This window comes from Olea europaea, unplaced genomic scaffold (assembly GCF_002742605.1).
Source record: "Olea europaea var. sylvestris unplaced genomic scaffold, O_europaea_v1 scaffold1146, whole genome shotgun sequence".
NCBI classification, from domain to species: Eukaryota; Viridiplantae; Streptophyta; class Magnoliopsida; order Lamiales; family Oleaceae; genus Olea; species Olea europaea.
Window position 1 is genome coordinate 57,342 of NW_019228853.1, and position 10,726 is coordinate 68,067.

Here is a 10,726-nt window from a genome sequence, read left to right on the forward strand (position 1 = left end):
AACATAAAATAAAAAAAAGTGACAGAGAATAAAAAAAGTGACAAAAAAAAAGTAACATATAGTTCACTGCCAATGGATTATAAGCTGGACTCTCCCTAAAAAGAATTTAATGCACTCAGATGATATTCACTCTTCAATCACAGATCAAATAATAAATTTGAAGTGTGAATTGACAAATTCGGGTGCAGATAGATTTGAGTGACGGCCAAAAAACTCAATTAAAGTTACCTGTAGACTTGTACATACGTCAATCATTCAAAAGATCAAAACCTTAATCAAGAATTTAAATGGAAAGCTAAAGGCTTATCATTAGAATATCAATACTTCAATCTTAACACCAAGTGCAATAGATGAGAAAATTTGTTCATTGGAAAATCATATAAACAAAGGCACAACCACCATGCATAAGCACTAGCCAATTGATTGTGATTGTGCCATGCCTTGACACTTTTCTAAAGATGCTTTGATGTTCAAACTCACTTTTCTAAACAATATTCAGAAAGGACCATAATTTTTGGCATCCCACAGTATGGTTTTCAAGTGTGTAATGATAAATTGATAGAGTTTTAGTCATGCTTCAAGCTATTGCATACGGTGGGAAACTTAAATGCCACTATGACAGGCAATTTGCCTTGCGGACTATAGTGGTGGCAGCTTCTACATACACATTATAGATTCAGAATGTTCATTAGACACGAATGCTGGCTCTGTCACTATTAAATACTATAGGTAGAACAACATAGTAAACTCGCTAGGGCTATCACAAGAATATGGAAGCAGGAATTAATGTTTTTAGCTTAAATGGAAAATCACTTCATACAACAAAAAGACAGGTGCTACGTAGAAGAATAAAATGAGAAATGTATCACCAAAACCAAAACCCACAGTAGCAACAATTTGTACTAAAATCAGTAAAATGTACTAAAACCATTGAGAAAACTACACAATCTACAATCACTGCACAAAATGTTCAAAAACCATTGAGAAACACACAAAAATAGTAAAGAACAAGACAATGTACGCAATATAAGTCAATAAAACATAAAAAAAAATGTTTTTACCTTCGTTTATAAGAAGATGAAGAAATTTTGGTCCTCTTTTTGAGGATGGTTCTTCGAGATTTCTTTGCCTCCTCTTCGATCCACTTTTCTCAGACATTGCAGAAATACGAGATTTACACAGTTATGAAGGAAAAACGAACGGAACTGAACGGTTACAAAGGAAAAACGAAGAAGAGATTGATCGAAAATGGAGATTTATAGTCGAATGTTGTTGGAGAGAAGGGAAGGCTTCTGAATTTTGCGATTTAGGAGTTTACGATTAGGGCATCAGGCGTTTTAGGGATTTCTTCCAAGCATTTTAGGGGATTAGGGCTTGTAGAATTGGGTTCAGTTTTGATTTTGATTTTATCAATTTAGGATGTAAATAATACTTCTTTAAAATATTTAAATAATTTTAAAGGTGTTAATCAAAACTTTTTTAAAAAATGGGGTATATGGCCTAATTTCCTCTTTTGTAAAATCAAGATTTTGATCGGCCTTTTGGGAGAAAAAAAGTCGAGATCAATTGGAATATTTGCTGGTGAAGATTGCAAATGAGCTGTTTTTCATGTTTCTCATCCCGTGAAAAGAAATTATCCAACAGCTATGGAGGGCCGTCGCCTGCCACCTGACTGCACAGAGACCGCATCCACCACATTCACAACCACAATTACAATTACAACAACATTCCCAACCGCAGAATATTCAGAAACTGAAATTGACATTAGGATCATATTGTTCATGCTCTTTTTTCCCTAAAGAAAGGCCAGATTACAATATTAATTAGAGAATCTTGCTTTAGTAGGTATTCCGGTTGTCGACGTCAAAACTTAGACGAACAAGTTCGTGCCATCTCTACTGCCTTAATCTATTAGATAAGAATCATGAGATGGTTCAATCTAGTAGCGAAAAAGCCGCTTCCACTTATTTATGGTTCAATCTACTAGCAAAGAATAGAAGAATGAACAACAAAGAAAAAATGAAGAATTGAATGAAACGGCTTGACATGATTATTGGTGAAAAAGATGAAAAGATGCATGAGAAATTAGCCTAACTGCTAGTTTCCTGTTTGAAAAATGTCAGTCGCGCAGTCGCACTGCGGCCGTGCACCCATGTGACCAGCAGAGACAAAATTCACTGATGGAGTTGGCGTGTTGTGCCCGGTCATGCACTTGGGCTGTCCGTCTGTTTTTCCAACCCTCTCTCGTGCTCCTTTGTCCAAATCTCTCGGTCTCAAACATTTGAACAATGTACTACTCTCCTCGTTGACAATTTGAACTCTTAGATGAAGTGGTTCAATCCATACTTATTACATAATAACAACAGTTGCTTGAATTGATTACATAAATCAAAGGATTATATGTTTTGTTTCTTGTGCAGAAAATCCTAGAAAGACACAAAAAGAAGCTACGAATAATAAGGCTACTGATAAAGGAGGAGGCAATAACAACATTGTAGCACAAACTTTCACCTTCCGAGAACTGGCTATAGCAACGAAGAATTTTAGACAAGAATGTCTCACAGTCACTAGAGAAGGTGGATTTGGACGAGTTTATAAAGGTCGTCTCGATAAAACAAGACAAGTAAGTCTTACGTAAATTCAAAAAACTTGGCTTTTTTCATTTCATTTCTTTAAACGAGCTGATAATAGGTCGACTAGTTCAGATTGTAGCTCTGAAGAAACTCGACCATAATGGATTACAAGGAAACGAAGAATTTCTTATGGAGGTTTTGATGATGAGCCTTTTACACCACCAGCATTTAGTAAATCTAATAGGAGAACAGAGACTTTTGGTGTCTACATGTCGTTGGGATCTTTTTCTCTTCTTTTCTTTTCTTTTTTCCCGCTAACCAATTGATTTGAAAGTTTGATCTATTAATGGTGGATGAATTTGTAAATTGGCCTTAGTATCATAAAGAATCTTTCAATAAAACTTATTTAAAATTAATAAAATGTTCCACTTTTCGTCCACAAAAAATCGATTGCGAAAAAGTGGAATCATACAACTACATAAAATTGATATAAGCATATAAATAATTTCAATTTTGTTGATATAATAATGTTTGTTTAATTAACTTTAATTGTAAACTGAATATTGACATTTTGTTAATATATATTGTCTATTTAATTGAAAAATAATTAGGGCATGTTGTAGATTATGGAACGATTTTTTCATCCAAAATGAAAGTTCGTACCTAGTTCTAATTCTAATGATGTATCTAGTTTTTTTAGTTCTAATCCGTACGATTTTTTGAATATTATTTAATTAAATATTAATAAACAACCTGGTTATCACAGACGTTGGTTGTCAATAGTAAGCTTTCAGCGCTTGCAGTCCGTCCTAACTGAACCCGGCCCCAAGATTCACCCCTGATTGTGCCCCCAAAGTACCAAAGAACCGGTCAATTAACTGTGCAATCAGACATTAACTATATCGTTGTATTGTTGGAGCTAATCATAGGAAGAAGAGCAGTCAATACTACAAGAAGGCAAGAACAACAAAATCTAGTAACTTGTAAGTTAAATTATCTTTTCGTTGCTAGAATATAGATATATTCTTGATAACATACATATGTTAAGATAACACAAACTCCTATTACGATAATACTAAAATACTTTGAACTGATATTCAAGGAAGCGAGTGGATGAATTTCGAAAAACAAACTAATAATTAGAGGCGTTAAAATGGTTGGCTGGGGTTGGACCGGCACCTACAACCATAAGAGATTATTGCCCGTTGTTGATTTAAATTGAATTGAGAAAGCCTATCGCGTTTAAACGAATTAGAAGTGGAACTTGTTAACTTTATTTACTTTGACAAGAATATATGATATTTGGAAATCCGTACAAGAAAAAAAGAGAGAATGCCTAGATATTTTTGAAATTCATGCTAAAAAAAAGAAAGAATGTCTAATTATACTAAAAATTCTCGTCAACTTTGCTTCGATGGTACAAAAATTGTGGAAAAAAGGTCGATTGTGAATTAAGTCTTGATAAGCTACTTGTGTAGGTCGAATTTTATATAATAAAAGTAAGAAAAATAATAACATTTTTGAAAAAGGCCCAAGTTGTCTTGAATTTAGGAAGGAAGAATTTCATACCAATCAACTAATCCAGTTATGAAATGAGATGAACATTTATTCCATTAAAAATTTGTTATGCTCCGATCTTATACGCCTCGGAACGCGCAGCACCACATATTCCGACCTGATAAAGACCCGTCTGAAGTGTTTCCGAAGTGATACAAGCGATTCCTATTACTGACCTGCCAAAGCACCTCGCCCCCGAGGTCAAGACCAAGTGGACCCCGGTCAGAAGATCCGCCGCCAAGCTCAGAAAGAGATTTATTCCAAGATCCTTTATGCACCTAAGGTTTAAATTGATTTGACGTCTCCACGAGGCTAGTTGATATGACTTATCAACTTTATGTCAATTCAACTCAGAAGAAACAAACTGTCCGCCCACTCTACAGACGCGGCTGATTGACGCTTATGAGCGGACGCCTCATACCGCTAGATGTATACACGCGTCCCACATCCAACGGTTCATACCACCTATAAATACCCAAGGTTTGGCAAGAGGCAAAGGTAATGAAACTCTTACTACATAACATTCCATTGCAAGCTTATATATTTTCTCCTCCCCCTTTTTCATTGATTTGCATAGCCCCTGGGTATTGTTCCGACCGCTTAAACCTGACTTGATCGTCGGAGTGTATACGGCCGACACCATCCCCACTAGTTTCGGCCGTGTGCGTTTGACTATTCATTGATTGTGCGCAAGAAGGAACACGTGGAGTAGCTTTCAATTGGCCACGTGGAAGGACCAATTTTCGAGGTCAACAGATTGGCGCCCTCTGTGGAAAACACTCCCCATTAAAGTTTTGCGTTCTCCATCGGAGAGGTTACCGAAAAACTAGCGACTAACCCTGAAAAGGGGACATTCTTGAAAAAGAACAAAGTCGAGTTACAATCCAAGGTAGGATGAGCTATAGCTATGAAGACGACAACCCCATGAGAGAGGCCTCTGAAGAAGAGGTACTCCATAACAATGTTACTCATCAGAGACCACATCACCGGCGTCGCTGAGGTGGAAGAATAGCCATACTCACTGAAGGAATGGCTCAGATAGCTGCAGGTATGAGAGACATAGCAGCTCAGAATATGGCGATGCAGGAACTCCTCATGCAAGCCCAGGGTTATCAGGGTTATCAAATGCCCCCAAGGATCTTATTCGGTGCGGGAAGCCCCTGTATCTCACTCCCGAAGCCACATGAGCCGGCGCGCAGAACATCCCCTCGAAAGGGAGATGAACGCCGAAACATCATTGTATGTGCAAGGGAGTCAGCCATCAGAACCACGCTTGGGGGACAATTTCCCTCAGGAACACGAGGACCAAAGGTCAGTAAGCGTCTTTGACTAGATAGGGGAGGATCCTAGCAATAGGGTCCGCCTAGCAAGATGATCAACAAGAATATGCTCCCCCTCCTCCTCCTAGAAATAGGAGAGAGAGGAGGAACCTAGTCGATTGGGGAAGTCGAGGAGAAGCACCTCTACCACCCCAGGACATCCAAGATGATGAAAGGTCAGATGGGCCCTGTCGATCTTATGAGATTGACGACAATGATGATAACCTCCCTTTCTCAAGGGAGATCCGAAGCTTCCCAATGCCAGCGAATTTCATGCCCCTTAAGATTCCCAAGTATGAGGGAAAGGGGGATCCGAAGAAGCACCTCACCAAGTACATGACACAGATGAGCCTGAGGGGAGCCTCGCCTGCTCTAAAATGCAGAGCCTTCCATTTAACACTAGGTGGGACCGCCGAAGTATGGTACAACAGGCTTCCACCCCTAAGCATCAGAAGTTGGCCAGATTTGAAGAAAGCATTTTTGAACCAGTACCCTCACGCAGGGAAGGAGAGGCACCAGTTGAACGCCTGCAAGACATGAGGCAGGCCCCTGGGGAGACGCTGAAAAGCTATCTCGTCAGGTTTACAGACAAAATTACTTACTACGAGCAGGTCACTGACAGAGAAGCCCTTTCAGCCCTGAAAAGTGGGCTCAACATGAACACTTTGTTCTGGAGGGACATGCGCAGCAAGAATCCCTCCACATATGACGAGCTGGTGAAAATGATGAGAGTGGAAATTGTTAGTGAAGAAATGATTGATCATTGCAACCGTGCTGCGTAGGGACTCCCTCCTCCTTAGAGGCAGGTAGGTCGAAGACTCGCAGCACACCTTGTTACTCAGCAATGGACCCAAGCAGGACATACCATAGCTCCCACATCCAGACAGGCCCTAGCTTCCGCCACATTGAATGTAGTACCAGTGTTGGCATATGATAATGCCCCTACCGAAGCAGGACCATCTGGAAGAACTGATAACAATAAGAAGAAGAAGAAGAGGTCAAGCAGACCCTTGGAAGGAGCAAGGTTTTGTACGTTCCATCAACTATATGGACATGACACTAGTGAGTGTCGTGACGTCAATAGACGTCCTGATCGAAGCAACTTGCACACTTCCAGCAGGAACGAACACCCTCGCAGATCCGCCTCCCCGAGGAGGGGAAGGAGAGGTCACAGGGAACAATCTCCTCGGAGGAGAGAATCAAGGGACCAAGGCCAATCCAGACACGAAAATCAAGCCCAATTTTCTGGAAGCCAGGTCATCAGGGAAATCGATACTATCATTGGGGGACCCCACGTCGGTGGCAACACTAGGAATGCCCAGAGAAATTACCCAAGAGAAGCAAAGGATTCCCCAATGATCACTTATATTGTCAACGAATCAAAATCAGCAAACATGATGGCCCCAATCACCTTCTCCCAGGAAGACTCAGAGGGAGTTCACCACCCCCATTGTGATGCATTGGTTGTAAGAGCTGTAGTAGCTAGAAACGGATTAAAACGCATGCTTGTTGACAATGGCAATTCCGTGAACATATTGTTCGGATCCACTTTTGACAAAATGCAAATTGAACATGGGTTGATCCCCATGACCGACCCACTATTCGGATTCACTGGGGACAGCATCATCCCACGAGGACGGATCACCCTGCCTGTCAAAATGGGTTCGGCACCCCTAGTGGCCCAGCACTTCATGGAATTTCTGGTGGTAGATCACAGATCAACTTATCATGGAGTATTGGGCAGACCGGCTCTGAAATATCTTTGGGCTGTCACGTCCATTCACTATTTGTGCATGAAATTTCCAACCAAACATGGGATTGCTACGATCTGAGGCGATCAGATGGGCTCCAGGGCATGCTACCTAAACTCGCTGCGAAAGTTTGAGCCCCAAACTGTTAATGTAATCCTAACTGAGGTACCCGCTGAAGGTACGGACGTGGAAATGCTCGACGTCCCTGACTTGGCATACCTCCGAACAAGAGGGAGACGTCGACATGGAAGAGGCCCCTGAACAAGGACACCCTCTTGATGAGTTAGACCCCCGAATAATTAACTCTGAACCAAATGCGACCCCAATGGAAGAATTGGAAACTTTCCCCGTCAACCCGGAAGACCCCAGTCAGGTCTTGCGTATAGGGAAGTCATTGTCACCTGAAGCAAAAGCCGAGACGATACGCTTTCTGAAAGGGAACCTGGATGTCTTCATATGGAAACATGAAGATATGGTGGGAATAGATCCTAGGATCAGTTGCCATCACCTTAACATCAACCCCTCCTATGCCCCCTATAGACAGAAGAGGCATGCCCTAAATCCGGAGCGGTACGAGGCACTGAAAGACGAAGTAAACAAACTTAGCCTCAGTGGCTTCATAAGAGAGGCTATCTATCCAAGGTGGATATCCAACCAGGTTCTGGTGAAAAAGCCCAGTGGAAAGTGGAGGGTATGCGTGGACTTCACAAACCTAAATAAGGCGTGCCCCAAAGACAGCTTCCCACTTCCAAGGATAGATCAACTTGTGGACTCTACTGCTGGGCATGAACTACTGAGTTTCATGGATGCATACTCAAGGTATAACCAGATACCCATGTTCCGACCTTATGAGGAAGCTACATCGTTCATTACGGACAGGGGTCTGTATTGTTACAAAGTCATGCCCTTCGGATTGAAAAATGCCGGAGCCACATACCAGAGGTTGATCAACGTGATGTTTGCCGAATTCATTGGCAAAACCATGGAGGTCTACGTAGACGACATGTTAGTCAAAAGCCTCCAGGCGACCGAACACGTGAGTCACCTCGACCAAACTTTTCAGATACTTAGAAAATATAATATGAAATTGAATCCCCTCAAGTGCGCCTTTGGAGTGGCATCGGGCCAGTTCTTGGGGTATATTGTAAATCAGAGAGGAATTGAGGTGAATCCAATGAAAGTAACGGCCTTGCTAGAAATGAGGTCACCTCAGAAACCGAAGGAGGTCCAAAGTCTCAACGGTCAGATAGCCGCACTCAGTCGCTTCATCTCCAGAGCCACAGATAAAAGCTTGCCTTTCTTCAAAGTGCTGAAGCAAAGAAAGAAATTCCAATGGACTTCGGAGTGTGAAGAAGCCGTCGAGGCTCTGAAAAAGCACCTTGGAGAGGCGCCCCTCTTGTCAAAACCTCAACCGGATGAATCTCTACTACTGTATCTAGCGGTTTCGGACGTGGCAGTCAGCGCAGTCCTAATCAGGGAAGAAAATGAGTGCCAATTACCAGTGTACTACATCAGCAAAGCACTTCTCCTAGCTGAAACATGCTACCCAGACATGGAAAAATTGGCACTCGCCCTTATCACAGCCTCAAGAAAGCTGAGGCCATACTTCCAAGCCCACTCAATACAAGTTCTCACCAATTTTCCTCTAAAGCAGGTAATACAGAAAACAGATGCATCAGGACGCCTGCGAAAATGGGCAATCGAGCTCAGCGAGTTCGATCTAACGTTCCGACCTTGACACGCCATCAAGGGCCAGGCCCTTGCTGATTTTATGGTAGAGTTTGCCAAAGCCCTAGAAATGGAGGCGATAATGGAACCAGCCGAGCCCCCCGCATGGAAACTGTTTGTAAACGGATCCTCAGGAGAGGCTGGTGCAGGGGCAGGGATCGTATTGGAGAGCCCGAAAGGCCACAAGCTAAATTGTGCGGTAAGGTTCGGCTTCAAAGCCTCGAATAACGCCGCCGAATACGAGGCCCTTCTGGCAGGTCTTAGACTCGCTAAGGAGATGCGGGTCAGGAAGCTCCTGACTAGCAGTGACTCTCAGCTTATAGTAAATCAGGTCAAGGAAAGCTTCACAGCCAAAGACGGTAACATGATTGCGTACTTGAAGTTGGTTCGGGACATAATTCCTCATTTTGAAAGGTTCGAACTGACTCAAGTCCCCCATCTAGAAAATGCACACGCAGACACCCTCTCAAAATTAGCCAGCAGCATGGACTCAGAGCTGCTAAACATCGTCCCTATTGAGCACTTATCAAAGCCCTCCACCTCCGAAGGTGAAGAGATACTGTGGATAGAAGGCATCCCATTATGGATGCAGCCTATCATCGCGTACCTGAAGGAGCAAACACTGCCTGCTTCCAAGGGCGAGGCGATGAAATTAAGAAGAAGGGCTGCACACTTCGTCCTACAAGAAGATACCCTATACAAGAGAGGCTTCGCCTCGCCCCTTCTTCGATGCGTAAGAGACGAAGAGGCCACATACATACTCAGGGAAATCCATGAAGGAATCTGTGGAAATCACTCAGGAGGAACGGCTCTGGCACACAAGGTCCTCCGTCAAGGCTACTTCTGGCCGACCTTGAAAAGGGATGCTTGCCAATTTGTCCAGAAATGTGACAAGTGCCAGCGCTTCTCGAACATACAAAGACAGCCTGCTCAGAGCCTCTCCATAGTAACCAGCCTTTAGCCATTTGCTAAATAGGGCATTGACTTCATTGGTCTACTCCCAAAAGGGAGAGAAAGTGCACCTTTCGCTATTGTCGCCATTGACTACTTCACTAAGTGGGTCGAGGCTGAACCCCTTGCCAGAATTACCGAGGCTAACACTTCCAAGTTCGTTTGGAAAAATATCATTTGTAGATTCGGCATTCCCCATTTCTTAATGTCTGATAACGGAAGGCAGTTCGACAATAGGAAGATGCGAGACTTATGCGACGAACTGGGCATAAAGAAGGACTTCTTGACATCTCATCACCCCCAAGCGAATGGGCAAGTTGAAGCAGTGAACAAGACTATCAAACACACCCTGAAAAGAAAACTTGATGCCTCAAAGGGGGCCTGGGTTGATGAACTCCGCCACGTCCTCTGGGCTATCAGAACTTCTGGCCGGACTGCAACCGGTGAAACCCCATTTTCCATGACCTACGGAGTCGAGGCCATGAGTTCGATCGAAGTCAAGGTCCCATCACATCGACGGATACATTTCAATGAGATCAGCAATGACGAGGCTCGAATAAGCGAACTGCACCTCCTTGAGAAAAAGAAAGATACCTCCCAAATGATCTTAGCAAAATATCATCGAAAGATGACCCACTATTACAACTCCAAGGTCAGAAACAGAACTCTTCGCTTGGGCGACCTCGTCCTCAAAAGAGTTTTCCAATCTTCAAAACCAACCGGGTTAGGAGTGTTTGGCCCAAACTAGGAAGCCCCTTATCGCATCCGCTGGGAATCCCGATCTGGTACCTTCGAAATCGAAGATATGTCAGGAAAGGCACTGCCTCATCAGTGGAACATCGAACAC

At 42.9% G+C, this 10,726-nt stretch overlaps 1 protein-coding gene across 1 annotated transcript; it reads left to right on the forward strand.

Annotated features, from left to right (window-relative positions):
* Positions 1 to 2,206: 2,206 nt before the first annotated feature.
* LOC111373596 (probable serine/threonine-protein kinase PBL26) lies at positions 2,207 to 2,891 on the forward strand. The gene is made up of 3 exons (XM_022996151.1): positions 2,207 to 2,270; positions 2,421 to 2,623; positions 2,706 to 2,891. Exons 1-3 carry the CDS (start codon positions 2,207 to 2,209, stop codon positions 2,889 to 2,891), a joined length of 453 nt encoding a protein of 150 aa, XP_022851919.1.
* Positions 2,892 to 10,726: the final 7,835 nt, after the last annotated feature.

What these genes read in the sequence shown, in the direction of transcription:
- LOC111373596 (XM_022996151.1), top strand. Translation starts at nt 2,207, where the DNA reads ATGCACTTGGGCTGTCCGTCTGTTTTTCCAACCCTCTCTCGTGCTCCT. An exon ending in TCCTTTGTCCAAATCTCTCG is followed by an intron (nt 2,271 to 2,420) that starts GTCTCAAACATT and finishes TTTCTTGTGCAG; the next exon opens with AAAATCCTAGAAAGACACAA. An exon ending in GTCTCGATAAAACAAGACAA is followed by an intron (nt 2,624 to 2,705) that starts GTAAGTCTTACG and finishes CGACTAGTTCAG; the next exon opens with ATTGTAGCTCTGAAGAAACT.